General features: G+C 48.1%; 2 protein-coding genes across 5 annotated transcripts in view; one reads left to right on the top strand and one right to left on the bottom strand.

The window, feature by feature from the left end:
• Positions 1 to 906: 906 nt before the first annotated feature.
• LOC133161376 (transmembrane protein 79-like) lies at positions 907 to 3,228 on the top strand. Of its 2 annotated transcripts, none has more exons than XM_061289825.1 (5): positions 907 to 1,646; positions 2,154 to 2,270; positions 2,340 to 2,374; positions 2,778 to 2,857; positions 2,919 to 3,228. In XM_061289825.1, exons 2-5 carry the CDS (start codon positions 2,165 to 2,167, stop codon positions 3,115 to 3,117), a joined length of 420 nt encoding a protein of 139 aa, XP_061145809.1. In that variant the 5' UTR covers positions 907 to 1,646; positions 2,154 to 2,164; the 3' UTR covers positions 3,118 to 3,228. The 2 variants fall into 2 exon arrangements, with proteins under 2 accessions (XP_061145809.1, XP_061145808.1); XM_061289824.1 differs by having other exon boundaries at positions 933 to 1,646; positions 2,340 to 2,534; positions 2,626 to 2,857.
• Positions 3,229 to 4,168: 940 nt separating this feature from the next.
• The window catches only part of gon4lb (gon-4 like b), a 28,774-nt gene continuing 5,061 nt past the window's right edge, over positions 4,169 to 27,881 (bottom strand). For 2 of the 3 annotated variants that reach the window (XM_061289821.1, XM_061289822.1), the window contains exons 10-28: positions 26,971 to 27,205; positions 26,306 to 26,407; positions 25,791 to 25,831; positions 25,605 to 25,705; positions 25,193 to 25,370; positions 25,040 to 25,126; positions 24,781 to 24,961; positions 24,547 to 24,697; positions 24,251 to 24,401; positions 24,072 to 24,188; positions 22,094 to 22,855; positions 21,793 to 22,027; positions 21,480 to 21,640; positions 5,997 to 6,191; positions 5,549 to 5,692; positions 5,182 to 5,478; positions 4,643 to 5,115; positions 4,473 to 4,575; positions 4,169 to 4,363 (exon numbers count right to left, since the gene is read on the bottom strand). In XM_061289821.1, coding sequence (XP_061145805.1) covers positions 4,250 to 4,363; positions 4,473 to 4,575; positions 4,643 to 5,115; positions 5,182 to 5,478; positions 5,549 to 5,692; positions 5,997 to 6,191; positions 21,480 to 21,640; positions 21,793 to 22,027; positions 22,094 to 22,855; positions 24,072 to 24,188; positions 24,251 to 24,401; positions 24,547 to 24,697; positions 24,781 to 24,961; positions 25,040 to 25,126; positions 25,193 to 25,370; positions 25,605 to 25,705; positions 25,791 to 25,831; positions 26,306 to 26,407; positions 26,971 to 27,205 — 3,828 coding nt within the window. In that variant the 3' untranslated portion in view covers positions 4,169 to 4,249. The remainder of the gene's footprint in view (positions 4,364 to 4,472; positions 4,576 to 4,642; positions 5,116 to 5,181; positions 5,479 to 5,548; positions 5,693 to 5,996; positions 6,192 to 21,479; positions 21,641 to 21,792; positions 22,028 to 22,093; positions 22,856 to 24,071; positions 24,189 to 24,250; positions 24,402 to 24,546; positions 24,698 to 24,780; positions 24,962 to 25,039; positions 25,127 to 25,192; positions 25,371 to 25,604; positions 25,706 to 25,790; positions 25,832 to 26,305; positions 26,408 to 26,970; positions 27,206 to 27,881) is intronic. The other variant, XM_061289823.1, reaches the window with a different exon arrangement.

The following is a 27,881-nucleotide window of genomic DNA, read 5'->3' as shown; positions in this document are numbered from 1 at the left end:
CGTGGCTCTGCTGTGTGCCGCCGTGGTGTGTTGGGGCCTGCCGTTCGAGCGGGTGCAGTTGAGGTCGACCGGCATCACCACCTGGTCCACTGCTGCTTCCACACGAGGCTGGGATCCTTCGCCGTGGCCGCTACATCTGACCGGCATTTCCCCGATGGCTCACCCATCTCCTCTTTTTGGACTACCCGTCCCCCCCCACCTCCCGTACTGGCAACCTCAACAACCTCCGCTCCCGCCGCTCCTGCTCCTCAATCCATCTCCTTTGCACTGCTGACCGATGTCCTGTTAACTATAACCTACTGTCTCTCCCCCCCCACCCCCTCCGCTCTTATTTTTATTCCATGTAAAGCGTCTTTGGGTTATTGAAAAGCGCTATATAAATTGAATGTATTATTATTATTATTGTTTTTTAATTGCATTACAGAAAATAAAGAACTTTATCACAATATTCTAATTCTCTGAGACAGTCCTGTATATCAGCTCCGGTCGGCCGCCTTAATGGAGGGATGGAACATGGTCCACTCAGACTCAATGTCCCCTGACCCCCCAAAGGATGTGGAAAAAGCTCTGCCGGAGGGGTGGGTTGAAACCCTTTCTGATAGGGGATTCTGCCAGACCTTCCCTGCAGACCCTCACAAATACCACCAGCGGTAAGGGATGCAGTCAAGCTGAAGGATGAGTCCTATCGGGCCATTTTGGCCTGTGGAATTCCGGAGGCAGCCAACAGGTAGCGGATGGGCAAGGAACATGGCTTCGGCAGTTGCTGAGGCAAAAACCCGTGAGTGAGAGGAGTTTGGCGAGGCCATGGAGAATGACTTCCAGACGACTTTGAGGAAATTTTGGTTCACCATCCGGCATCTCAGGAGGGTGAAACAATGCACCGTTAACCCTGTGTGCAGTGGAGACGGTGTGTTACTAACCTCGACTCGGGACGTCGTGAGTAGGTGGGGAGAATACTTCAAGTCCTTAAGTCCACCGACACGCCTTCCATTGTGACTGCGGAGAGGGAAGTCTGGGCGTCCCTCCTAAAGCTGACCCCAGATAAGCTGTAGAAGATGGATGGACGTACCACTCACTCGCAGTTCAAGTTGCAAGATGAAACATCAACGATAGACTCTAGTTCAGGTTTCAACTTCAAACTCTCTTCAACCTTCAACGTCATGTTTAACCGTAAATGAGACACCAAACAAGTAGATTATTGCGTGATGAAATCATTACATGACTGGAGATGTGAAATTCAGGTGTAGACAGTAAAAAACCTGCCAACCCTTAGTTTCAGCCACTGGTGTTTTTCTCGTGCTCAAGCAGGTAAAAGAGCTCGAGCATAATTTACCTGCTTGAGCACGAGAAACAATGCTGCAGACTGTAGTTTACCTGCTGGTTTAGTAGAAACACCCGTAGCTAAACCCAAATTGTGGCTAGGGTTTTGACTTTCTGGACCTGGATTTACCATCTCTTAACAACTTTGACATCGTTTCGAGTGGAATTGGAATGGAAATGCCACTTCCGCTTTCGAACTTTTCAAAGGAGGAGTTTGCTAAATTTACATCGCTCACCTGAAGCACATTTAACTTTTTTTTTAACGCCAGATGGCTGGTCGGCCAACTACCCCGACAGGAACAAACACAGGACGGAAGCTCTCAGTGGTTAGTCGAACTTCGTTCAAATGTCTGACTTCTTGCTGTCGTCAATTAGCATGTTAGCCTGCGAACGAGAATCGAGTCCGCGTTGAACGTTCACAATTGATCTGAATGTTCATAATCGTACTGACGTGGGGGGTTTGTTTTGTTTCCCAAATTCTAGGCATAAAAGGTTGATTTGAGTCGGGTTACAGTTGAAGACGACGCAATAGCTGCCATGGCCTTTGCTATGACGTCATCAAATAACGCTTGACGCCAACTCTATTTAATGTGCTGGTCATTGATCTGATTGAGGGTTTGTGTCCGATCAGGCATCCTGTAGCCTTTGTTATTGGAACTATGTCATAATTCATTCCAATGATTTACTTATTGTGAACAAAATCAAGTTCACACAAGTTAGCATATTTGCCGTATTGTGACATTCCTACATGGTGCTATTCCAAGCACTATTCTAAATTAAGCCACAAATATGCAAAGTCAAAGCATGTAATTGTCATGGTCCTCGCTGAGCAGGCCCAACACCCATGGCCGAGCCCGAAGAGGCCCACGCATTCTGGGAAAAGTACGAGAGGAACCTCGCCAAAGGTCTCAAGCGACGCAGCTACTGGGGTGACAGGTTCCCCTCTGGAGGTAAATCCCGGGAACTTTTCCAACTCTGTGCTTCCTGCGTGGCCACCCTTTTTTCCTTTTTTGTCTCAGGCACCCATGGCTGTCCCAGTCGCGATATCCTGAAGGTGGGCGTGTCTCTGCTGACCTCGGCGATCTTCTTCCCTTTCCTGGTGTGGGGGGGGGTTGTCTTTTTGCCCTTTGATGCTCCCCTTCTAGACAGTGCACCCCTCAGGATTCTCTACGTGTTACGCTTCTCCGTCTTTGGTGCCACCCCGGTCGCCCTGGGTGACTACAATCTTTGCTGACCCATCTGCTCGCTCTGTCCTTCTGTGCGTACGACTTACCTGTCCTTTGCCTTTTTGTGTGCGCCTGTCAGGCTGGCTCGCGGTGGGCGTAGTACGTCTCAGGTTTGATGTGGTTAGGCCGCTTTTGGATGAAACGGAGGTGGCGGCAAATGTTGAGGACCTCAGCGTTCACAGGAACTACACTCGTCAGTCTGTCAGCCTCTTCCTGCTGTACTTTCTGCAGCTGGTAGTCATGGCAATGTACCTGAGCCAGGAGCAGCTGAAGCTCGTGCCGCTGCTCGCCCTCGTCTTCGCCTTGGGACGGTGAGGCCGGTTTGGCCTTGGGCTCTGGCGTAACGGGCATAAAGCAACCTTCTCTCTGCAGGGCAGTTTATTGGCTGGCCGCCGCGTTGGGCACCAGCATTCGTGTATTTGGACAGGGCTTGTCCTTGCTGCCCAGTCTGGCCATGATGACAGCCAACTTGGTGTTTGTCTTCATGGCGGAATCGTCTGCATACCTGTGGAGCTCGCCCCAGCGTACCGACTCCACGGCGCCTGTGGGCCACCAGAGGTTCTGGGGATGAAAAACAGCAAGAGTTGCAGCGAAACAATTGCGGTGACATCCGCTTGACCTTGCAGTTTTTCAAGCATTTGCTTGGTGCTTTCATAATAAAACAAATTATTCTCACTATGAATATTGTAGACGACTTCCTCTGTAAACTTGAACACATCTCATACAGATCAAAATGATCTCACACATTTGTTGGGTAATTAAAATACAAATAGATTAAAGAAACAGACTGCAACGGACAATCAGGCCTGCAGAAAAGATAATTGGAATCAACCTCCCATCTATCCAAGACTTGGACCTGTCCAGGACCAGGAAACGTGCAAGTAACATCTCTACAGACCCTTCTCACCCAGGTTGCAGTCTGTTCGAACTACTCCCCTCCGGACGGTGTTATAGAGCTCTGTACGCCAAAACCAGCAGACACAGAGACCACGTCTTCCCCCAGGCTGTCGCTCTGATGAACTCACACTACTCTTAGAGACTCAGAGTCATTGCTGTGCAATAACATCCTGCTCTCCACACCTTTTTTGAATTTTCTACATTATTTGTACTATGTGCCACTTTTTCTGGAGTTCTGGCGGTGCGAGGTCAGCCGGTTGATTTTCGTTTCAATGCTGATCCACTGGCTCTGAAGTTAGTAACCCATAACAAGATTGTGTTTCGAGCAGGTACGGGATCATGTCTACCAAGTCTGAAGCACAAATGGAACGCTCATTGTGTTGCAGTTAGATTCATTCTTGATAAACGTTTCCACAATGAAAACGCAATGCTCACTGTTCCAATTCATGTGAGCAACTTAAACGAAACAAAATAACATTCGAAAACGAAACAAAACGGCATAATATGTACTTTTCAAAAATAAAATCTTTTTTCTTTCTTAAATTCATTTGCATTTTATTAAACCTACAAATGTGTCAGAGCATTTTGCCGGACCCTGTAGAAACGTTAGTTCTCAGTTGCCAAACAAATTGGCACGTGAACCTTCCTGTTTGGAATGACTCAGATTAGAGGGGAACGTCCTTGTTGGCTGCTTTTAGTCCATGGATGTCAAAGGGAAACCAAAAGTCCGCAGGTTATTTTATTCTCATACACCTTTCAATAATGAGCAGAGGACCCTTGTTTACAGGTGACACATCCCAAACAGATCATTCCTGTTCTTCATTGGCCCCAAGTTCAGTGGGCGGAGCTTCATCCTCTGAGCCTGCGTTACGAGTCGCGCTCTGAAAAAGACGCATTAAGTCCCGAAAGCGTCGCGAAACCTGCAACAAAAGCACAACGACAATGTCAGCGTCTGACTGACTGAACCTGCAACAAAAGCACAACGACCGACCGACAGCTTCTGCTCAACGCATCACAGTGGCCAATCACCTCGGCGGGAGTCTTGTTCCCCAGTCGACCAGAGATGCCCTGGAAGGTGTTCTGATTGGCTCCTTCCTGCCGGCACGTGGTCAAAATGACTCGATCGGCTTCTCTATAAAACAAGTCGGAGCTTATTGAACTCTGCACACCCTGACCAGTCAGAGGCAAGGGCCGGGCACCTGGTCCACAGGATGACCTTCTCTCCACTCGGCGTCACAGAAATATTCTTGGCACGCACAGGGAGGTCCGGAGGCATCGGGGCTGGGCTGGAGCAGCCCAGGAAGGGAGGATGGAGCTCCTCTCCCCTTTTCCTCTTGGGAAGCGGCGACTCCACTGTGTCGCCGTCGTCTGTTTCTACATCGCCGACCGACAGGAACGAACGTTCCCAAGAGGGCACGCCGGCACGCTGGCATTCTGCGACCTTGGTCTCGGCCTCTTTGTCCTCTGAGGCGAAGCTTATCTGAGCGTAGAGCGGCTCGAGACTCTTCATGGCCCCAGACACGCCTCCTGAGGCCTGGACAGGATGCATCATATGGCTGACGGCGTGGTCGAGGTATGGCGTGCGCACCTTGTTGGCGTGGCAGCGAGCACATCCTCTGCGACGGTGCGTGCGGCTTTTGGAGTGCTGACAGAAGCACAGCCAATTGGACTCCTGACAAGAAAGTCCAAAAATGAGCACGCATAGGCCGGTTCTCTGAGGCTTCTTGTCTGTTCCCACCTCGTCGGTCGCGTGCAACCGGAGCTTCCTTCTCTGGCGCCGGTTCAAGGTGGCGTCCATTTTGTGTCCGTCCTCATCCATATCCACGTCCGATAAAGTGACTTCCTCAAAAGCGCCATGGGCCCCGGCCCCGATCAGGTGGCCCGGGCCCTGACCTGTTCCACCTTCCTCCGGCCAATGAGCTTCTTCGAATTGTCCCGGGCGAGCGGGCGGCGGGCGGAGCTCGTCGAAAAACACCCAGAATTCGGCTTGCAGATGAGGGTGTCCTTTGAGCAGCGCGGCCATTTGCGCCTTGAGCTGAGGGACGGGCAGCGGCAGACGGGCAGAGTTGACGACAAGCAGCCACAAAGGGTAAAAAGGAACATACCTCATTGACGCCGGCGGGGCTGAGGTGTGGTCCGGGCTGCAGGGCCTTGATGATTTTGCTGTAGTGAGACGGATTATCTCCAAACGTTATCTCTAGTTGCCGCAAGAAGCGTCGACTGCGCTCGAAGGCTTGCTGTTCTTGGAACTGCACACAGCACAGCACACGCTCCAAATTACCGACATGGAGAAAGTGGGCCTGGGACCCGCATTTGTCGCCACCTACTTGAAGAGCAGCTGATAACAAAGGGTTTGCAATGCATTTGTCACAAGCACAAGGAAAAGGAACAGTTCTTGTCCCATTCCCTTCATGTGTGGCAACTTTTTCACCAGCTGCGACCCACTCCCCAAAAAAGAAAGAAAGCTAGAAGAACTCTGTAAATTAGCGGGGGAGGGGGAACCACTGATGCTTTTCAATGGCCTTGCGCTTTTCCCCGCAAGCGTCTTCTTACCAGTCCGCAGTCAAGTGCTTGCTCAGGATGCAGAAAGGCGGCAAAGTCCCGCATCAATTCTGTGCGGCTTCCCAGGATGTAGCGCAGCTTCCTGAAGACGCGGACCACTTCCCGCCCTTCCAGCCGCTCCAAATCGTTGAGCAGCGACACAAACTCCTCCATTTTCTCCGGGACGTCACCCAGCGCCTCCCGGACCTCGGGGGCCAAACGAGTAAACACATAACTTGGAGGACAATTTTCACGTGAGGTGAGCCAAAACAAGTACAGTCATATGCAAAAGTTTGGGCACCCCCGATCATTTTCAAGATTTTGCTTTATAAATCCTTGGTTGTTCGGGTCAGCAATTCCAGTTAAAAATATCATATAGCAAACTGTTGAGTTACATGGTGGATAGGAGGGTAAAAGATGGTGCGTGAGTATGTATTGGATTTGGCCCGGACGAATTGACTAAGATGAAATTCCAGATTTCAAAGCTTGACATGGAGGACCTGAAGAAGGGGGCCTGAGTAGGGGTTACTTAAGTTAGTTCTTCAAAATTAACTGTTGTTAAATTGGTAATGGTGAATTTGTTGGTTGAACCAGTAAACCTCCATTCCCGTTCCAAATTTCACCAGAAAATGGTGCTAAAGTCAGATTGACCTAACATAGTAAATTAATAGTTTAAAAAGTCATTGATTAGATGAAGACTTGTTCTTCAAGACACAATTTTGGATTATGTTATGTTATTTTGTTTTGCTATAATACACTTCGAAACTGCTTGAATATTTTAATTTGCTAACTAGGGAATCCCATGCTCATCGTTAGGTAATGAGAAGAGACATGTTAATCACAGTTAGAGTAAGCCGCAATATATTTTATTTTATTCTGCTTTGCAATATTGTATACCGTCATTTTCGGACTATAAATCGCGTTTTTACTTTTAAATTTTTACTTGATCATTACACATCACTTACTTACAAGCATAGTTGACCACTTCACATGTTATTTTTAGTATAGTTGATCACTTCACATGCTTTGATATCTTTATCTTGAACATATTCAAAACATGAAAAATAGAGAGAAAAAATCCAATAAAGTAATTAACACTTTAAAGCGGCATATCCTCTGGACATGTCCTCTGTCACCAGGATGACATAAAGGACGAGAAATTTGATCGATGGATTTAATGATTTGGAGTGACACAAATGGTTTGATAATATTGTTGTTTATGTGATAGTTATTTAAAATATAGTTTACCGCTTTTTTTCCATGTGTAATGCACCCCCATGTATAATACGCACCCTAAAAATGGCATGTTGATGCTGGAAAAAAGCCTGTACCCATACGCACTCAAATTTTGACTCCTACTTAAGTCCGTAAACGTAAAATTATTTCAGAAAAAAGATCATCTTTGGGAACAACCGGATGTTATTCTGCCGGTCAGTATCACTGCGCATGCGCTAGCAAACTCGATAGCAAAGAAATGGTTCGGATTTGTGTAGGGTACATTGTGACAGCAAACGAGCAGGTGATCGAGCAAGCGTCTGATACGAGAGCATTGTGTTCGTATGGAGCATGTTTGAAGTGAACAGCAGAGAAGAAAGCGCATCTGTAATGGGGGCCTCCGGATCATATCCGGATTAAAAAACTAATAATTTTTTTTTGGACCCATGTATAATGCGCACCCCAGATTCTAGGACAATAAGTTAGTTAAATTTTGCGCATTATACATGGAAAAAAAACGGTGTACATCGTTGTATGGGCCTGCTCAGTGGCCTAGTGGTAGAGTGTCCGCCCTGAGACTGGAAGGTTGTGGGTTCAAACCCCGGCCGGGTCATACCAAAGACTATAAAAATGGGACCTATTGCCTCCCTGCTTGGCACTCAGCATTAAGGGTTGGAATTGGGGGGTTAGATGGTAAGAGAATCCACGATCATAGTTATGATTATGTGTTAAATTGACTATTGTGAAAGTATGTGTTATTATTGTCACGATGTTTATCAGTATCAAACATGTATGTAATATTGATGTTCCATTTACACATGAATGTATGAATGTGAACGAAGACAAGGAGAGGGTTAATGGTGATACTAAGTAGTGGAAGACTGAGGTCCCACATATGAGCAGGACCTCAGTCACGTTCATCCAGTTGAAGCCTAAACAAAATGCTGTTTGACGGAACACGAGTCAGAGAAAAATTATTTGCAAATGTCACGTTGATGGACAGTTGACAAGATTTGGGAGTGGGAAACAGGATGAAGCATCCTTGAGGAAATTGTTACTTCCGTGAGAACATGGTTACCTCATCTGGTTGAATCCGGTTGAGACCGGCTGAGATGCAGGTGCAGTCTATTCTGGAAGCATTTGGGTCATCTGAGGCCGTTACGACGTTATGGAAAAAAACTGGTACGTGACCAAGCAGGCATAGTACCCACAAACTGGACTGGTATAAAAGGTTTGTTTGGACAAAGAGCATCGCTCTCTCTTGCCCGGTGGGCTTTCCCCGTCAGGGATAGGCCGCCTCCGGCTACTGCCGTGGGTCAAGAACGCCGATTAGACAAAGATAGATTTCATTCTGTCTGAGATTAACCGTTAAACCGTTAAAATGAATTTATGCTATCTTCAAATTTTAAGCTCAAAGACAGGCTAGGAGATGCAGACCTCAGGAGAGAGGAGCCATTTTTAGGGCGTCGTCATCTCCATTCTTTAGGCCAGCCTGTTGTTTTAAACAGAATTCGGATTTTGGAACAAGGAGAACTGATCACTTGACTTTTCCACCAAACAGCATTTTAGACCTCTAGCCTCTTACCCTTTTTTACTATATTTTTCAGTTTTCAATCGAGAGAACTTCGAGACTGAATAATTTTTGCTCTATTGAGAATGGTGACGGGAAATTGTTAGTTGTTCGAACAATTGAAACTTGTAATTCTCTTTCTTGCTTATTCATTAAATTTCTACTTTATAATCATTTAATTTTGATTAATGATTATTTTGATTTTTAATGCTTTAAATCTCTTGTTTATCATAGTCATACTTTAAACCGTTCAGTTCTTTTTTAAATGAAGACAGCTTTAATCTTTGACATCAGGGAGATTCAGAATCTGGTTCGAAACCGTTAACTTAAGCTCAGCTAGTGTGAGTGTACGCTAGTGAAAATAAACTAGTTCCCGCGGTCTTAACAAAGACAGCTAAACTATTCCGAGCGGATGACAAACAAAGCAACAATCTTAATACGAAAGGAGAGACGCTGAAACAGCCGCAATCGAGGAGATCCTGGGTCTCGACAAAGTACCGTTTTGTGTATAGTGCGCAAAATTTAACTAATTTATTGTCCTAAAATCTGGGGTGCGCATTATACATGGGTACAAAAAATAAATTTTAATTTTATTTGTTTATTTTATTTTATTTTTTTTTAAGTCCCAATGATTGTCACACACGCAGGGAGGCAATGGGTCCCATTTTTATAGTCTTTGGTATGGTCTTAACTAGGCTGGATGTAATTTTTTTTGTTGGCGTTGATTTCTCCGACTGCCCGTAAACGCACCACCGCGCTCCGTGCGCGCACGGGAAAGACGCGTGCGGACGTAAAAAAGGCGGCTCTGTATGGGAGAGACGTTGAAGAGGAATAAAAACACCCTTGGAAACCAAAACTTGCCCCTCGTCGTGACTCGGAGCCGCAACAAATGTTTCGGATTTGTGTAGGGTACATTGTGACAGACAGCAAACGAGCAGGTGATCGAGCAAGCGTCTGATACGAGAGCATTGCGGTCGCATGGAGCGTGTTTGAAGTGAACAGCAGAGAAGAAAGCAACAAGGCAAAGTGTTGTGAAATAAAATATTACCTGTAATACGGATTTAGGTAGAGAACTGAACTCTCGCTCTTTAGATAGCTGACGTGTCTTGCGCATCCGTTCTGCGCATCTGTAATGGCGGCCTCCGTATGATATCCGGTTTGCGTGTGTGCGACAGCGAGAGAGAGAGCGCGAGAGAGAACGCTCAACCGTAGCGCGCCGCCGACCGCCCAACTGCACCGCGCTGGTCGATTATTGTGACAGAGCCGTCGCTGAAATTTAGAAGATATTTTTAAAGTCCTGATGTACTTTCTAAAATTTAAGTGGACCTCAGTGCGCACTGCGCAGGGAGCTTAATTTGGTGCGGTCGCGCAACCGCAGCGGTGGTGCGTTTACGGGCAGTCGGAGAAATCAACGCCAACAAAAAAAATTACATCCAGCCTAGTTAAGACCATACCAAAGACTATAAAAATGGGACCCATTGCCTCCCTGCGTGTGTGACGATCATTGGGACTTAAAAAAAAATAAATAAATAAATAAAATAAATAAATAAATAAATTGGGTGCGTATTATACATGGGTACAGGCTTTTTTCCAGCATCAGCATGCCATTTTTAGGGTGCGTATTATACACGGAAAAAAACAGTTACTCAACCCTCGAGTTTCTTTGATTTCAGCGGGACTGGCGTCCGGAAATGACAGAATTAATCTAACAATAGATTAGTTACCTGAACAGCAGTTAGACTCGGAACGAATCTTCTTTCCGTACCGTCTTAAATCATTTCTCGTCTCCCCTACAGACTGCGTTACTGCATCGGGGCTAAAGTACAGAATTCTACACTTTAAACGGCCAGCCGGTCACTTACATTAGATAAGTGCACGATTGACAAAACAAACAGTGATATTTGAGAAGTGAAATGAAGTTTATAGGATTTACAGAAAGTGTGCAATCATTACTTGAACAAAAGTAGGCAGGTGCATAAATTTGGGCACCCCAACAGAAAAATGACATCAATATTTAGTAGTTTCTCCTTCTGTAGAAATGCCCTCTAAACCAGCAGTGTCAAACGCACGGCCCGCGGGCCAGAACCGGCCCGCCAGGGGGTTTAGTACGGTCCGGGGATGAATGCATTAAAAAAAACAAAAAAAACAACTAAATTTCCTTTCAAATCTGCAGTTCCTATGTTGGTCGCTAGATGCGTTGTGTTTTAGCCAGTTCAATCGCTTTACCCGCTTTTTCTCTTGGAACAGGCAAATCAGCAAAAAAGAGAAAAGTGGACACAGAGTGTCAGATTTCTCAAGAAAAAAATTGACTTCTCCCAATATGTTCACCGAGGTGAATGGGAAACCCGTGTGCCTGGTGTACATGCAGTAAGTTTCGGTGCTGAAGGAGTACAATATTCGGCTCCACCATGAAACTCGGCATGGTGAAAAAGTAGAGAAAACGTCATTTCGATCTCTTTGTGTGTCTCGGCATGTGAAGACGTTGACAATAAAGCAGACTTTGACTTTGACTTTGAAATACACCAGCTTGCACGGAGAACTGAGAAAACAGAAGGTAAATGAAATGTTGGTTGGTCTAAGGAAACGGCAATCTGTTTTCACCCAGAGCAAAGATGTCAGTGATGCTGCGGTAATTTTCGGACTATAAGTCGCGTCTTTTTTCCTAGTTTGAGTGGGGGGGCGACTTATACTGAGGAGTGACTTATATGTGAATTTATTCAGAAATCTTCCAAAAAAAAAAAGAAAAAAAGTGAAACCGCAATAAACGAACTGCGATGTAGCAAGGGATTACTGTAATTTGAATTACAAGTGATGTCAGCGGCACGGCGTGGCGCGGCGGTTGTTTACAAAAAGGACAAAGATTGATCACGGGATGACGAAGATGACGAAGGGCCCCACGTACTACCGGGCATCATTAGCAGCTTTGTAAGTGACACGGAGGACGAAGAGTTTGAAGGATTTAATGATTGGGAGTGACACAGAAGGTTTGAAAAACTATTATGGCTTTTACGCACGCCCGGTCCTACTCTACCGAGCTGTCTTTCACCTCCGTGGATGGAAGTCTGGGGCCGGCGATCGGCCGGGTGGCTGTCCGAGGACGGTGGATGGGGCTCGGTCATGGCTTTTACGCACGCCCGGTCCTATTCTATGGAGCTCTCTTCCACTTCCGTGGCTGGAAGTCCACGCCGCCACACGCCTGTAAGTTTGTTTTGTTAAATAAAGAACCGTTTACCAAACCCACGTCTTTCCTTGTACCGTATTTTCCGCACTATTAGGCGCACTTAAAAACTTACATTTTACTCAAAAAAACACAGTGCGCCTTATAATGCAGAGCGCCTTAGATATGGATCAATTGATGAATTTGTTGATCCATACTGGTTGTACACAGTGCTCTGCCAAAATGTTTCAGTATGTTTTAGTACGACTAGTATATTACAAGGTCGCATCGCTTCCCAACATTACGACAACTGTAGTCAGGGGGCGTCACTGAATAGCTGTTGTACCCGCGAGGCTAGATCATTTCAAAATAGGCTCCTCCGTTAATGTTTCGAGTAAATTTACGGATTGATATGGAAGGGAAACACAGGTAAGCAGTACCAATGTGTTAGATCGAACTTTAGTCAGTTCCGATCATTTTATAGGAGACCGTTTGAGAAACGCGATTGTTTACACTTTGCTGAGGCTCATGGGGGTCTGCGAGCTGAGGCTCATGGGAGTTTGTGGGTGGCTAATGCTATAATAATAGCTGGTATACGCACAAGGATATTTCATGTCAAAATAGGCTGCTCTGTTAATGTTTTGAGTAAATTTACGGATTGATATGGAAGGGAAACATAGGTAAGCAGTACCAGTGTTAGATCGAACTTTAGTCAGTTCTGATCATTTTATAGGAGATTGTTTGAGAAACGCGATTGTTTACAGAGGGCTCATAGGTTATTGGCTAGTGGATGCATACCGCAACCCTAGTCAACCTCAGTTTGTTGCAGTATAGCTTCTATTTTATGTGCCTTTTAATCGGGTGCGCCCTATATATGAAATAATTTCTAAAATAAAAAATTCATTGAGGGTGCGCCTTATAATCCAGTGCGCCTTTTGGTGCGAAAAATACGGTACTTTGTTAACGCTACAATATAGTTATATACTAGATCTGTGGAATAACGACGAGGCTGACGTCAGGGCGCACGCGCGGCGTTGTTGACAAAGGACGAGGAATTTAATCGATGGATTGAATGATTTGGAGTGACACAGATGGTTTGATAATATTATTGCTTATATAATAGTTATTTGATATATAATTTATATATCGTTATATGGGCCTGTGGAATATTTTGAAGTGCAAGCGCCGTCAGCGGCGCGCACCCATTATTGACAAAGGACGATCGATGGATTTAATGAATTGGAGTGACACAGATGGTTTTATAAACGTGTTATTTATGTAGTAGTTTTTTTAATAACTCTGAATGTTACGTCAGGCCCGTTCTCAGCTCTTCGTTTGTGTTTATGTCACGTTAGCATACCTATCGTTTAGCCTGTTGTTGCTCGTTCATGTCTGTTCTTGGTGTTGGATTTTGTCAAATAAATTTGCCCCAAAATGCGACTTATACTCCGGAGCGACATATATGGGGTTTTTTTCACGTTATTGTGCATTTTATGGCTAATGCGATCTATATGACGTCATATGATGGCGCCGCGGATGGCAGCCACGGTGAGTCGCTCTCTGTTTATTTGTCTTATTTTGTGTGTTTTCTGTGTCCTCTGCTGTCCATCCCGGATCACTTTTACCAGAGAAGCTCTGTTAAACATCGGACAGACTTCTTCTGGTATTTTCTCTCCTGTTCTCTCCGATTCAGACTGTTTGTCAGAGATTCTAGCCCAGGGGTGGGCAAACTTTTTGACTCGCGGGCCGAACTGGGTTCTAAATTTGGACCGGAGGGCCGAACCAGGAGCAGATGGACGTAGTGTTTGTGTGAAGTAATATAAGAGACCTGTAAAGGGTCATTGCATAAAAGATTTTGGCCTTTAGTAGGTAGTAAAGCATGGATATTCCAAATAAGTTTTTTGAAAACAAATGCATTTATTAACAGCATTAAAAAAAAATTAATAATTCACTAAAAAACTGCTATCAGTGATTTTTTGCTAGTGCGTCATAGTCTGGAGTAAAACTTGTTGTGGCAATTCTTAGGAGAGATCTGAGGTGTTGGTCCGTTTACCTCGATCTGTGACGGGTTGATGTTGACGTTCATGTGGCTGAACGTCACGTCGCGTACGTCGAGCCAAATTGGCCACTCTCTTTTAAACACTCGGCACTGTGTCCACTGTTGCTTTTTTCCTAGGGCGATTCATTTTAATGGAAGGATTCCAGGGGAAGGTTTGTGGGTGGCTTTAGCGCAAAACTGCATCTGAAAGCTCAGCGCGCAAATTACAAGAATGCTTTCGTCACAGCCCACGCTCTAAATTTGGGACTGATACAAATAGAGCGCGAGTGCGCCATGTACACGTACACGCACTTGTGAGTGTGCACCGAGCTTTCTGACACGGCTTCCGGTAGTAAATGCGCAGGCGAGCGCTTCCCCATCTACTGGGGAAACGCAGTCATTGCAGGCAAAATGACCAAAAAAAAAAGTTTAATAATACAATTTGTTCAGGGTTGGCGGGCCGGATTAAACGGTCCCGTGGGCCGTAGTTTGCCCACCCCTGTTCTAGCCTGAGCGGCGGTGCTGTACAAGCTAGCGCGACGACGGCGGCGCGGAAAGCGAGCCGGAGCACTCGTAAGGCTGAGGCAGAAAGGGTTCCGTTCTGCCCTACCGTCAATTCATCCGGCGAATGTCCGCTCCCTGGCGAACAAGATGGATGAACTGCTGCTCCTCACTTCAAGGAACACGGACTTCAGCAGATCCGCCGCGCTGTGCTTTGTGCAAACGTGGCTTAGCGAACGAACCCCCCACCACGCCGTGGAGCTAGCCGGGTTCAGGCTAATGCGAGCCGATCGCAGCGCGGAGCTCTCCAGAAAATCAAAGGGAGGTGGTCTCTGTTTCTACATTAATGAACGTTGGTGTACTGATGTCACGGTGTTGAAAGAGTCTTGCAGCCCTCTCCTAGAAACACTTTTCATAAACTGCCGGCCGTTCTATTCACCACGGGAGTTCTCCTCGATCGTCATGGCGGCTGTTTACATCCCACCACACGCACGTGCGAGTGAAGCCACGCAGATGCTGGCTGACCAGGTAACAGACATGGAGAAACTTCTACCAAACTCACTAATCATTGTTCTGGCTGATCTTAACAGGGCGAACCTCGCACACGAACTCCCTAGATACAGACAGCACGTTACGTGTCCCACCAGAGGGGCACAGACTCTGGACCACTGCTACACCGTGATCAAGGATGCATACCACTCTGCGGCTCGTGCAGCTTTAGGACTCTCGGACCACTGTCTAGTTCATCTGATCCCGGCCTACAGGCAGAAACTAAAAACTTCTAAGCCTTCTGCACGTACAACAACGACAAACCTTGGTTTACACCGAACCTCAGGAGGCTGCGCAAAGTCGAGGAGGAGGCCTACAGGAGCGGCGACTGCGAGCTGTTCAGGCAGACCAGAAACACACTGAATCGAGAGGTCAAGAAAGCCAGGAGGTGTTACGGGGAGAACCTGAAGAGACACCTCTCTGCCAATCCTGATCCCTCAACGGTGTGGAAAGGTCTGCAGAGCATCACGGGCTACAAGAAACGAACCCCCCGTCCTGTAGAGCGCCCAAGGCTTGCTAACCAGCTAAACAAGTTCTACTGCAGGTTTGATCGGTCCTCCCACACAACGGGACCTCCTGCAGCACAATCTACATACTCACCTCTCCCCACAACTGCTCTGTCCAAACCTCTATCATCGTTGTCACCCACTCACTCTCTTGCGGAGGCCGCGCCCGCACTCCAGGTCCGCGAGGAGGAAGTGCACCAGATGTTCCGCAGACAAAAGACTAGTAAGGCACCGGGCCCAGACGGCGTGAAACCTTACTGCTTGAAAGTCTGCGCTGAGCAGCTGGCGCCCACCTTTGCACGGATCTTCAACCGTTCTCTGGAGCTGTGTGAGGTGCCCTCGTGCTTCAAGAGCTCCACCATCGTTCCAGTGGCCAAGAGGCCCGACATCACAGGTTTGAATGACTATAGACCCGTCGCACGGACATCTGTGGTCATGAAATCGTTCGAGAGGTTAGTGCTGAACCACCTGAAGGAGGTCACGGGCCCCCTGCACCACCTGGACACCCCAGGAACGTACGCCAGGATCCTGTTTGTGGACTTCAGCTCGGCGTTCAACACCATCGCCCCCTGACATCCTCCAACAGAAGCTCATCCAGCTTGCGGTGCCTGCCTCCACCTGTCAGTGGATCACCAGCTTCCTGACCAACAGGAGACAGCGTGTGAGGCTGGGGGGCATCACATCTGACACCCGGACCACCAACACTGGAGCCTCTCAGGGGTGCGTCCTCTCCCCACTGCTCTTCTCTCTCTACACCAATGATTTCTCCTCCGATGACTCTCCTGTGAAGCTCCTGAAGTATGCAGACGACACCACTCTCATCGGACTGATCCAGGACGGTGATGAGACTGCGTACAGACAGGAGGTGGAGCGGCTGGTCCACTGGTGCAGTCAAAACCATCTGGAGCTGAACCCGCTCAAGACCGTGGAGAGGACAGTGGATTTCAGGCGAGACCCTTCACCACTTTTACCCCTCACTATCCGCAGTAATACTATTCTCTCCACAGACACCTTCAAGTTCCTGGGAACCACAATCTCTCGGGACCTGAAATGGACCGGCCACATAGACTCTGTCCGGAAGAAGGCCCAGCAGAGGCTGTACTTCCTGAGACAGCTCAAGAAGCTTCTGAAGACCTTCTACACTGCCATCATCCAGTCTGTCCTTTGCACCTCCATTTCTGTCTGGCTTGGATCGGCCTCCAAACAAGACAAGCACAGACTACAACGGACAATCAGAACTGCAGAAAAGATCATTGGAATCAACCTCCCATCTATCCAAGACTTGTAACTCTTGAATCTGAATCCGGAATCTGAATATTCCGGAGCGACTTTTAGTCCGAAAAATACGGTATTATAACATACAGGGCAGTGTCTTTAAGTTCCACAAAACTGTTGACTAAATGTTTTAAAACATAGTACAATCACTCTGATCAGTTTTTTTTTTGTTTAAATGTTTAATGCACTTAAATAACCATTCATCCATCCATTTTCTATACCGCTTGTCCTCACGGGGTTCGCCGGCGTGCTGGAGCCTATCCCAGCAGTCATCAGGCAATACGCAGGGGTCACCCTTAACCGGTGGTCAGCCGATCGCAGGGCACACAGAGACGAACAACCATCAGCACTCGCACTCACACCTAGGGGCAATTTGGAGTGCTCAACTAGTCTACCAAGCATGTTTTTGGAATCTGGGAGGAAACCAGAGTGCCCGGAGAAAACCCAAGCAGGCACGGGGAGAACATGCAAACTCCACACAGGGAGGGTCAGAGGTGGAATCAAACCGGCACCCGGTATATATATATAGATATATATCTATATCTATATATCTATATATCTATATATCTATATCTATATAGATCTATATATCTATATATATATCTATATATCTATATATAGATATATATATAAAAAAATTCCCCTCTCACCCTCCGCGGGTGGTCTCCCACTCCAAGCTCGGGTCCTCTACCAGAGGCCTGGGAGCTTGAGGGTTCTGCGCAGTATTTTGGCTGTTCCTAGCACTGCACTCTTCTGGACTGAGATGTCTGATGTTGTTCCTGGAATCTGCTGTAGCCACTCCTCCAGTTTGGGGGTCACTGCCCCAAGTGCCCCAATGACCACGGGCACCACCGAGGCCTTCACTTTCCAGGCCTTCTCAAGCTCTTCTTTGAGGCCCTGGTATTTCTCTAGCTTCTCAAGTTCTTTTTTCCTGATGTTGCCATCGCTTGGTATTGCTACATCCACTACCACGGCCTTCTTCTGTTGTTTATCCACCACCACAATGTCCGGTTGGTTCGCCATCACCTTCTTGTCAGTTTGGATCTGGAAGTCCCACAGGATCTTGGCTCGCCCATTCTCTGTCACCTTAGGGGGTGCTTCCCACTTTGAACTTGGGGCTTCCAGTCCATACTCTGCACAGATGTTCCTGTACACTATGCCAGCCACTTGGTTATGACGTTCCATGTATGCTTTCCCTGCTAGCATCTTACACCCTGCTGTTATGTGCTGGACTGTCTCAGGGGCCTCTTTGCACAGCCTGCACCTTGGGTCTTGTCTGGTGTGGTAGATCTTGACCTCTATTGCTCTGGTGTTCAGAGCCTGTTCCTGTGCAGCCATGATGAGTGCCTCTGTGCTGTCCTTCAGTCCAGCTTTTTCCAGCCATTGGTAGGATTTCTTGATGTCAGCCACTTCACTTATCTGTCGATGGTACATCCCATGTAGGGGTTTGTCCTCCCATGATGGTGTCTCTAGCCACTCCTCCTCTGTTTGCCATTGTCTGAGACATTCACTGAGCACGACATCCGTTCGGGCCTTTTCCTTGATGTACTCATGGATCTTGGCTGTTTCATCCCGAACAGTGGCTCTCACACTCAGTAGTCCTCGGCCTCCTTCTTTGCGGCTAGTGTACAGTCTCAGGGTGCTGGACTTAGGGTGGAACCCTCCGTGCATGGTTAGGAGCTTCCGTGTCTTGACATCTGTGGTCTGAGTCTCTTCCTTTGGCCATCTTATTATTCCTGCAGGGTATCTAATGACTGGCAGGGCGTAGCTGTTTATTGCCCGGATCTTGTTCTTGCCATTTAGCTGACTTCTGAGGACTTGCCTTACTCGTTGTAGGTATTTGGCTGCGGCTCCTCTCCTTGTGGCTTCATCGAGGTTGCCATTTGCTTGTTGGATACCGAGGTACTTGTAGCTGTCCTCAATGTCTGTTATTGTTCCTTCTGGGAGTGAGACCCCATCTGTATGGACTACCTTCCCTCTCTTTGTCACCATGCGACCGCACTTCTCTAGTCCGAATGACATTCCAATGTCTGTGCTGTAGATCCTGGTTGTGTGGATCAGTGAATCGATGTCTTGCTCGCTCTTGGCATACAACTTTATGTCATCCATGTATAGGAGGTGACTGATGGTGGCCCCATTTTTGAGTCGGTATCCGTAGCCAGTCTTGTTGATTATTTGGCTGAGGGGGTTCAGACCTATGCAGAACAGCAGTGGGGACAGAGCATCTCCTTGGTATATGCCACATTTGATGGAGACTTGTGCAATTGGCTTGTAATTGGCCTCAAGGGTTGTTTTCCACAGTCCCATCGAGTTTGCAATGAAGGTTCCTGTTGATGTTGTACAGTTCCAAGCATTCAGTGATCCATGAGTGTGGCATGGAGTCGTAGGCTTTCTTGTAATCAATCCAGGCAGTGCACAGGTTGGTGTGTCGAGTCTTGCAGTCTCGGGCGACTGTTCCGTCAACCAGCAGCTGGTGTTTGGCTCCTCTGGTATTGCTGCCTATGCCTTTCTGTGTTGTGCTCATGTATTGAGCCATGTGCACACTTATCTTAGCCGCTATGATGCCTGACATGATCTTCCATGTTGTAGGGAGACAGGTTATTGGCCGATAGTTGGATGGGACTGTACCCTTCGTGGGATCCTTCAGGATCAGGATTGTGCGTCCTTCAGTTAACCATTCGGGGTGAGTTCCAACTTTTAGTAGCTGGTTCATTTGTTCTGCTAGGCGCTCATGGAGTGCAGTGAGCTTCTTAATCCAGTAGGCATGGATCATATCTGGCCCGGGTGCTGTCCAGTTCTTCATACCTGAGACTCTCTCTTGGATGTCTGTCACAGTGATGGTAACTGGGTTCTGCTCAGGGTGGTTGCTGTGGTCTTCTCTTAGAGAGACTAGCCATTGTGCCTCCCTGTTGTGTGATGTGTTCTTCTCCCATATGCCCTTCCAGTATTGCACAGTCTCCAGTCTTGGTGGGTCTGCTCTGCTGTTGTTACCCTGCCATTGAGAGTACACTTTTCCTGGTTGGGTTGTCAAGAGCCTGTTTATTCGCCTGGCTTCACTTTCTCTTGTGTATCTCTTTAGGCGGCTGGACAGGGCTAGGAGCCTCTGTTTGGCAGTCTCCAGTGCTTCAGGTACGTTCATCTGGCTGTACTTCTTGGGTGCTGGTTTCTTCATTGCACCTTTCTGGATCTCCGATAGTTGGCTCACGTCTCTCCGCACTGTCTTGATCTTAGCCTCCAACCTTGTTTTCCATGGTGGGTTTTGTATCTCATGCTTGATATTGTTCTTGTAACCAAGCATCTCCAGGATCACTGTTGCTGAAGTGTATATCAACTCATTGGTTTCAGTGATGGTGGTTGTAGGGATTGCTCTCAGTGCTGCATTCAGATTTTCAACCAGATCTTCTGGTGGTGCTTCTCTTAGCCTTTGTAGTTGGCGTCGGGGTTGGCCGCTGTTCATTCGAGTCATGATCTTATTTTCCAGGTCAGTTGCTGACTTGTTCAGGCTTGCATATTCTCTTGGAGTTGTGTACCCAATTACTTGGGCAGTTGATGTTGACTCCTCTCTGACCTGGTATTCGGGTTCCTGTGTGACTTGGCATCTGTGTTGTACCTCGTCAATCTCAAGTTGTGATATCAATTGTCGTTTCTGGATATTGGAGCACTGAGTTACTAGTTGTTTAGTGGTTAGTGTTGAGTGTGGATATCGCCCTTGCCATTGCTCCCACATTCGCTTCATGTACCCTCTCTGTCTTGGTTCACTGGAGTAGTAGCACTCCAACAGTGTTAGGTTCTCACATCTCGCCCATTTCCGCCTTGTTCCAGTAGCCCACTTTACATCTAGGCGTTCTGGTTCCCCAACGCCTGACGCAGACCTTGTTTGTCCGGGCGACGTCTGAGCCGGCATCTCATTTGATTCTTTATCTCTCATCATGTTTATGAGGTAGGCGATATCGTCAAGGGTCTTGCCCACAGACCCACACTGGATGATGGTATGGCTCCGCCTGGTCTCGAACCCGGGTCCCGCTGGTTGATAGTCTGGCGACTATCCTACTGAGCTATCCAGCCGACGAGATATATATATATATATATATATATATATATATATATATATATATATATATATATATATATATATATATATATATATATATATATATATATATATATAAAAACGTATTTATATATAATTTTTTATTTTTTTTTTAGTGGGTAGATCTTTGTGACTTGGTCATTTCAAAAGTAGCTCGCGAGCTGAAAAAGTTTGAGCACCCCTGATTTAGAGGCTGTTATTTCTGCAAAAGGACGATTTTTCTGTTGGGGTACCCAAATTTATGCACCTGCCTACTTTTATTCAAGTAATGATTGCACACTTTCTGTAAATCCTATAAACTTCATTTCACTTCTCAAATATCACTGTCTGCTATATGGTATATTTAACTGAAATTGCTGATCCGAACAACCAATGATTTATGAAGGAAAATTATGAAAATGATCAGGGGTGCCCAAACCTTTGCATACATCGGGAGGGAGCGAGAACAAGAAGTCACACCTCAAATGACAGACAAACCAAGAGCGAGCTCGAACTGACATTGCGGGCCTTGCTTCACTCAAGCAGACAGCTTGCAGCTTGCAGCAAAGAATGGGGAAGCAGCGCTGGAAGGAAACTTGTGCAAGAGCACCTCACCCCATCAAGGTAGCTCTGAGCGAAGGCCACATCTTTGCTTTGGCGCTGAGGGTCGTTCTCCAGCATGTTTTCATCGTAGAGCAGACACACTTTGCTCTGGTCTTTCCTGTGATCCTCCCGACGAGCTCGCCCCGTCCCCCCGAGAGCTCGACTCGGCTGACCTGATGCACACAAACAAAGCCATACATTGCTGGATCTGGAAGCGCTTTTTTATTTGGGGGACTGACATGTTTTTGTTTTTGGGACAAGGTCAATGCAAAAAGTGCCTGGAAATTTACAGGGCGACAGAGTAAGGCAGTTCAAGAAATCTCACCTTTTCCTCGCCTGCCCCCTCCTCTTTGCCTTCCTCGGGACACTTCCTCCTCGCCAGCGTTTGCGGCGTCTTCGTCTTCAGACACTACGGCGGCTGTCCTTTGAGCGGCCTGGTGGCTTTTTGGCGACTCTTCCTCCTCCTCATCCTCCTCCTGCGATCCGGGCGAGTGGTCTTCCTCCGACTCGGCTGCTGGCCTCCTCCTGGACGCCAGCCGGGCCAGCTGCTTCATGGTTTCCTGAGCAGGACAGGGGTCAAAGGTCAGCTGCTAGGGGCACTCCCACAGGCCAAGCCCAATGGTCACCTGCAGCTCTGGGATGGACAACAGAGACTCTTCCGAGGCCGACGACATCGCCTCCTCCTCATCTTCATCCTGCGTCAGCTCATCAAAGTCTTCGTCGTCGTCCTCCTCCTCCTCCTCCTGCTTTTCTCGATCTTCCTCCTTCTCTCCGTCACCTTGCTCCTGTTCCTCTCCTTGTCCTTCTTCCCTTTCTTCCTGCTCCTCTTCCTGCCGTTTCCCTGCCTCTTCTACTTCCCCCCCCACCTCCTCTCCTGCTCCTTCATCTACCCCTTCCTGCTCCTCTTTCTCATCTTGTCCTTCCTCTGCTGGCTCCCGCTCCTCACCGCAACGCCCCTGTCCTTCTCCTCTGTGTCGCTCGTCACCCTCATTAGCATGGGTCTGGCAGCGTCCGAGCTGTTGGCAGTGGGATGCCTTTTGATGGCGCGCCTTGCCCAGCTCTATGGATGCATTGGGAGTTGGTACGGGTGCGGAGGATGCATGTTGCGAGGTGGCGTCCCTTTGAAGGAGGAAGTAGCTGGCTTGGATCGCACGTGGCTCAGACTCTGAGGACAGGAGGAGCTCCGTCTTTCTTTCTGCTGAGCAGATGGGCTGCAGCGATGCATTATGGGCCAGCGTGAAAAGACGTCTCTGGGAGGAGCCGGGTTGGCGTGAGGGCTTTTGGAGGCGGGAGGGGTAAAGCCTCAAGTTGCAGCCTTTGGGAAGGAAGCGAGGGTAGCCTAGCGAACAGGCGTACACATGGGTCATCTGGATTACCTGGTGGCTATTCTGCAAAGCAGACAGTGATGCTGATTCTGAAGAGAATAAGGACTTGAAAAGCAAGACAGACGCATTCAGATGCAGCACAATTTGTTTTGACACTCCTGAACTGTGGCTTTTTTTTTTGACACACCTGAACCATTCTGGAGTTGCTGTACACTGAATGCCAACATAAAGGAATCTCTTTCTGGATATTGCAATCAAATAACTTGTCTTTATCATAGTATGTATTGTGTTTTAAAATGCTCAATAAATAGACTTGTGTTGAAAAAATGTCCCTCCTGATATTTCCATTTGATTGATTCAAGTATGCTGGGGTGGGGGGTCGAAGGTGAGCGTCTGGTGGCCGGGCCTTCGCCCATGGGGCCGTGCCGTGTACAGCCCAAAAAGGGAACGTAGGTCCCCCTTCCCATGGGCTCACTCCCGGTGGGAGGGGCCAAAGGGGTCGGGTGCATAGTGAAATGGGTGGCGGCCAAGGGCGCGGACCTGGGCGGTCCGATCCCCGGCTGCAGAAGGTGGCTCTAGGGACAAGGAATGTCACCTCTCTGGCTGGAAAGGAGCCCGAGCTGGTGTGCGAGGCAGAAAAGTTCCGACTAGATATAGTCGGACTTGCCTCCACACACAGTTTGGGTTCTGTTACAAGCCCTCTCGAGAGGGGCTAGAGTCTCTTCCACTCTGGTTGCCCATGGTGAGAGGCGTCGAGCAGGTGTGGGTATACTTATTGCCCCCCCGGCTGGGCACCTGCACATTGGGGTTCACCCCGGTGAACGAGAGGGTAGCCTCCCTCCACCTTCGGGTGTGGGGGACGGTTCCTGACTGTTGTTTGTGCCTATGCACGAAGCGGCAGTTCAGAGTGCCTACCCTTTTTGGAGTCCTTGGAAGAAGTGCTGGAGAGCGCTCCTTCTGGGGACTCCATCGTTCTACTGGGTAACTTCAATGCTCACGTGGGCAATGACAGTGAGACCTGGAAGGGCGTGGTTGGGAGGAACAGCCCTCCCGAGCTGAACCTGAGTGGTGTCCTATTATTGGACTTGTGTGCTCGACACGGATTGTCAATAATGAACACCATGTTCAAACATAAGGGACACCATGTTCAAACATAAGGGTGTCCATCTGTGCACTTGGCACCAGGACACCCTAGGCCGCAGTTTGATGATCGACTTTGTAGTCGCGTCATCGGATTTGCGACTCAACTCTGCCCCGATTCAAGGACTCTCATTTGTACCTTGAGCCAAAAGGGCCTGATGGAGGAGTCTCTCTCCACTGGGGGGTGCTGATCTCCAGGTTGCACTCTTGCACAGGCCAGCGGCAGCGGCGTAGCAAGCTGCCGAGTGAGGAACATCTGCAAAGAACAGAAAAAGCTCAACTACTTGTGTCCAACACGGGACCCTTTCCCATATTCACCTTGAGCACATTTTCACGCGGCGCTCTGGAGCTGCTCATCTCACGGATGTGTTTAGTCAACTTCCAAGAGCTTTTGCAGAGCAGGTAGGAGCTGATCAAATGCTCGGGCTGGACGGCCCCCTCAAAGTGCTTCAGACCTAAAACAATCAGCCTCGAAGCCGACACCATTTGTTATAACACGGTCGAGCAAAGATTTTATGGAAAATCTTGTTCAGAGACCCGGCCGACCTTGTCTAAATAAGTTGGGAAACTCAACTTATCAAGTTGCCTAAGAATGAACGCATGTATTTATTTACCCGTCCTCTCCTGCAGTAAAAATACTGCGATGGGGTCGTGGGTGGTGGGAGGGATCCAGGTTACAAACAGGAAGTAGTTCTGGGTAGAGGAAAACCACTCGTGTGGCAAGCAGCCAGGCAATGTCGGAGGGCAACACGGGGAAGGCGTGGCCTAAACACAGCAGGAAGTTCAGCCACAAGGCTTGGAACAGTTGAGGGGGTGGTGGTGGTGGGGGGGGTGTCATTTGTCCTTACTATTGGTTGACGAAGACATTACAGGGAGCCAGCGCCTGGACACAGGAGGTGGGGGAGGAGGAAGATCCACTCGACACTCAATCTCCCGAAGAAGATCCAGTGCTCCCTGCAGGTTGCACACCCGGAAAGACGAGGCGTGCAACAGTTGCTCCTGCTGCACGGCAAAACGCTGCAGCTCCTCCTGCTCGACACGTTACAGTGTGCTTTGGTTTGTGTGTTTGGTCAGCAGTGTTTCTGCCCTGTTCTTGATTCGACTGACCAGGAAGTGTTTGGTGACAGACGCTTCGTGTTTTAGCGCGCCGACGCCACGACTCAGCAGATGAACTTCTGCCAGAAGCTGCACGTGCTGAGAAAGGGGAACAGATAAAGAGACCGGAGCTCGATTGGGGGAAAGGAAGGAAAGGGTGAGCACCTGTTGGATTTGTTGTTGCAGTTGACGTTTGTGGGCCGAGGTGGGGCACAGCGGTTTAGGAAGCAACAACGGAGCGGGTGCAGCTGCGGGCCACGGGTGGTTGGTGGTGTCTTGCAGGGCTCTCCTGAGTGGTTCCCGTCTCCGCAAAGTTAGCGTGCCGGTTAAAGGTGGCTTCAAGCTACAAAGGGCAAACGTGGCAAAAAGTGTGAACGGAAAGCCCCCCTCCCCTTCCCAAGAAGGAATGTTTCCTCTCCAGGCCAACCAGTCTTCCTTTGCAGCGCTTATTTGAAGATTCTGCACAAGAGGAGAACGTTTCTCTTCCTCCTGACCCAAACGCTCACAGCACATCTTTGCTGGAGCGGCCCGACAAGAGGGCGCATCAGGACGCAAAACCCGAGCTGTGTTGTCTTACCACAAAGGCTGCAGGACATTGAAGCCTCCCTCAGCTGGGTGCTCCTCTTCCTCCTCATCGTCCTCCTCGTCTTCTTCCTCGGCTTGACGGTCATCCCAGAGCTGCAAACGCACAATGACAAAGCCTATCGACTCTTCCCGCATCTGGTCCGCATCCTCGCGGGCGGCAGAAGCAAGATAAACCCACCGTGTCAAAGAGCTCCTCCAGCAGCTTGTTGACTTCCCTCTCTGAAAAAGGAGAGAGAGGTGCACACGCTGCGTGTCAAGCATCGCAACGCTCGCAGCTCTCGTCCAACTCTTGGCTTTTGCGGCTGGACACGAGTCCACGCTTGGTCGCCATGGAAGTTTGGGAAATTGAACACTTCTGCTCGCTATTGACTGACAATGACATCACAGTGGCTTTGGGCTCAGGTAACGACGACCGCCCATTTTCTGAGTTGGGTCTCGTAACGCCCCCCCTCCCCAGATGCTGACACATGAGTGGGTGGCTTTGGCAGCCTCATTCCTTTTCCACAAAAACGAGATTCAGCCGAATGGCATCTTTGGATGAGTGGAGCAGCACAGAAGATGTTATTGTCAAGAGCATTTGAGATTTAACTTGCCCATCATTTGAATCAATTGGTATCAATAGTTGGGATCTCAATACTAGGACTGACAAGCGGGATGTAGATGCTGGCCCAAACATCATCATGGGACACGTACTGGTGATCTGAACAGCCCGGTCTGTCCTGTAGTCCTCCAAGTCAGGTTCATCCAGGTCGTCCAAGAAGTTATACTCTGGGTCGTCATCGTCGTCGGCTTCCTCTGCACAAAGCCATTCCACATTCTGCCAGCGTCATTCAACTGATGAGCACAACTGTGTCATGATGTTCGAATTCAAAATAGGAACAAGTGAAAATAGGGATGGATGCCTTCAACAAAGTTCAGAAAAGTCTCCAAACACTGCTCTTTCTATTTAGAGAGTTTTCCAGGTTAACCTTTGTTTTTTCTCATGGCCCTTGACAAATCGCTGGGGAGAAACCTCTTACGTCCAATTTTGGTCAACATTTTAGACATTTTTATGAGTGTTTTTTGGGTCTCCTTGAGATGGGAGGATTATGGCGGCGCAAGGATTGGGTGAAGCTGTAGAAAAAAGAAGGAACTTGCATTGAGGGAGTGAAGTCTTTCTTCCAAATACTCACATTGGTGCTGATGAGTAACTTTCAACTGAAAATAACTGAACTGAAATTATTAACACGTTCTACAAGTACATGCCAAACGACAAAGGAAAAAGGTGGTCGTATTGGAGTGGCATAGTGTGAGAACAGGCCTGAAGCTTTGCGGTTTTGCCCAAGTGGTGAGCGAGCAATCGTTCATTTTTTGCTGACCTTGGTTGTCGGTGGCCATGAGTCCTTGCAGCCAGCGCGCCCAGTGGCGGTCTTCCTCCTTGCAGCAGGGGCTTTGCTCATACATGTCAGCTGTGATGTCGAGAGGCAAAAGCTCCGCCTCTAGCTGTTCCAGGGGGACGTTGACCAGGCGAAGTTTAGAACGCGTGCGGAATGCCAACCCGCTGGAGCCTTCGTCCCTCTGCTCCTCCTCCTCCACATCTTCTGTCCTGTGAGACTGCACACAAAACCAAATGAACTGGAAGCCCGAGCGTTGTTGACGATCCCGCCGGTGGTGTGGGTACGATATCATTATCATTCCTGCACCATCTGTTCTCTTTGATGTTCCAGAAGCCCGTTTTGGTGGTTGCGGCGCCGCACAATGACAATGAAGGTTTTCGAATCGACGTATGTTCAGTGTTGACGTACCGCAGGGGTCGCCAACATTTTCGAAACGGAGAACTACTTTTATAATGCAAAGAGCATTGTCTGTTTATTACATACCGGAAAAAAACACTTGCAAAAAATCAGCTTTATATGACTAGTCATAATAAATGACAGGTTCTTAACCTGGGTTCGATTGAATCCTAGGGGTTTGGTGGGTTGGTCTCAGGAGTTCAGCAGAGCCTCCACTGCGGAGGTCCGAACACACCTGTATGTCGTGTAAAATTGTGATGACGCAGAAGTCACACTGATTTCCTGGTATGTAATTTTTTGTGAGTTCATGCATTGTGTTGGTTTTGTTCTTTGAACAATGCGATGTTTATGCACGGCTTATTTTGTGCACCAGGAAAAAAAATCTGTCTTGAATTCGAAAAGAAATCATTTTAATTTTACTAAAGAGGGGTTCGGGGATTGCGCATATGAAACTGGTGGGGTTCGGTACCTCCAACAAGGTTAAGAACCACCATAGC

Source organism: Syngnathus typhle, linkage group LG10 (genome assembly GCF_033458585.1).
Source record: "Syngnathus typhle isolate RoL2023-S1 ecotype Sweden linkage group LG10, RoL_Styp_1.0, whole genome shotgun sequence".
Lineage (NCBI taxonomy): Eukaryota > Metazoa > Chordata > Actinopteri > Syngnathiformes > Syngnathidae > Syngnathus > Syngnathus typhle.
This window is presented reverse-complemented; position numbering and strand designations above follow the sequence as displayed.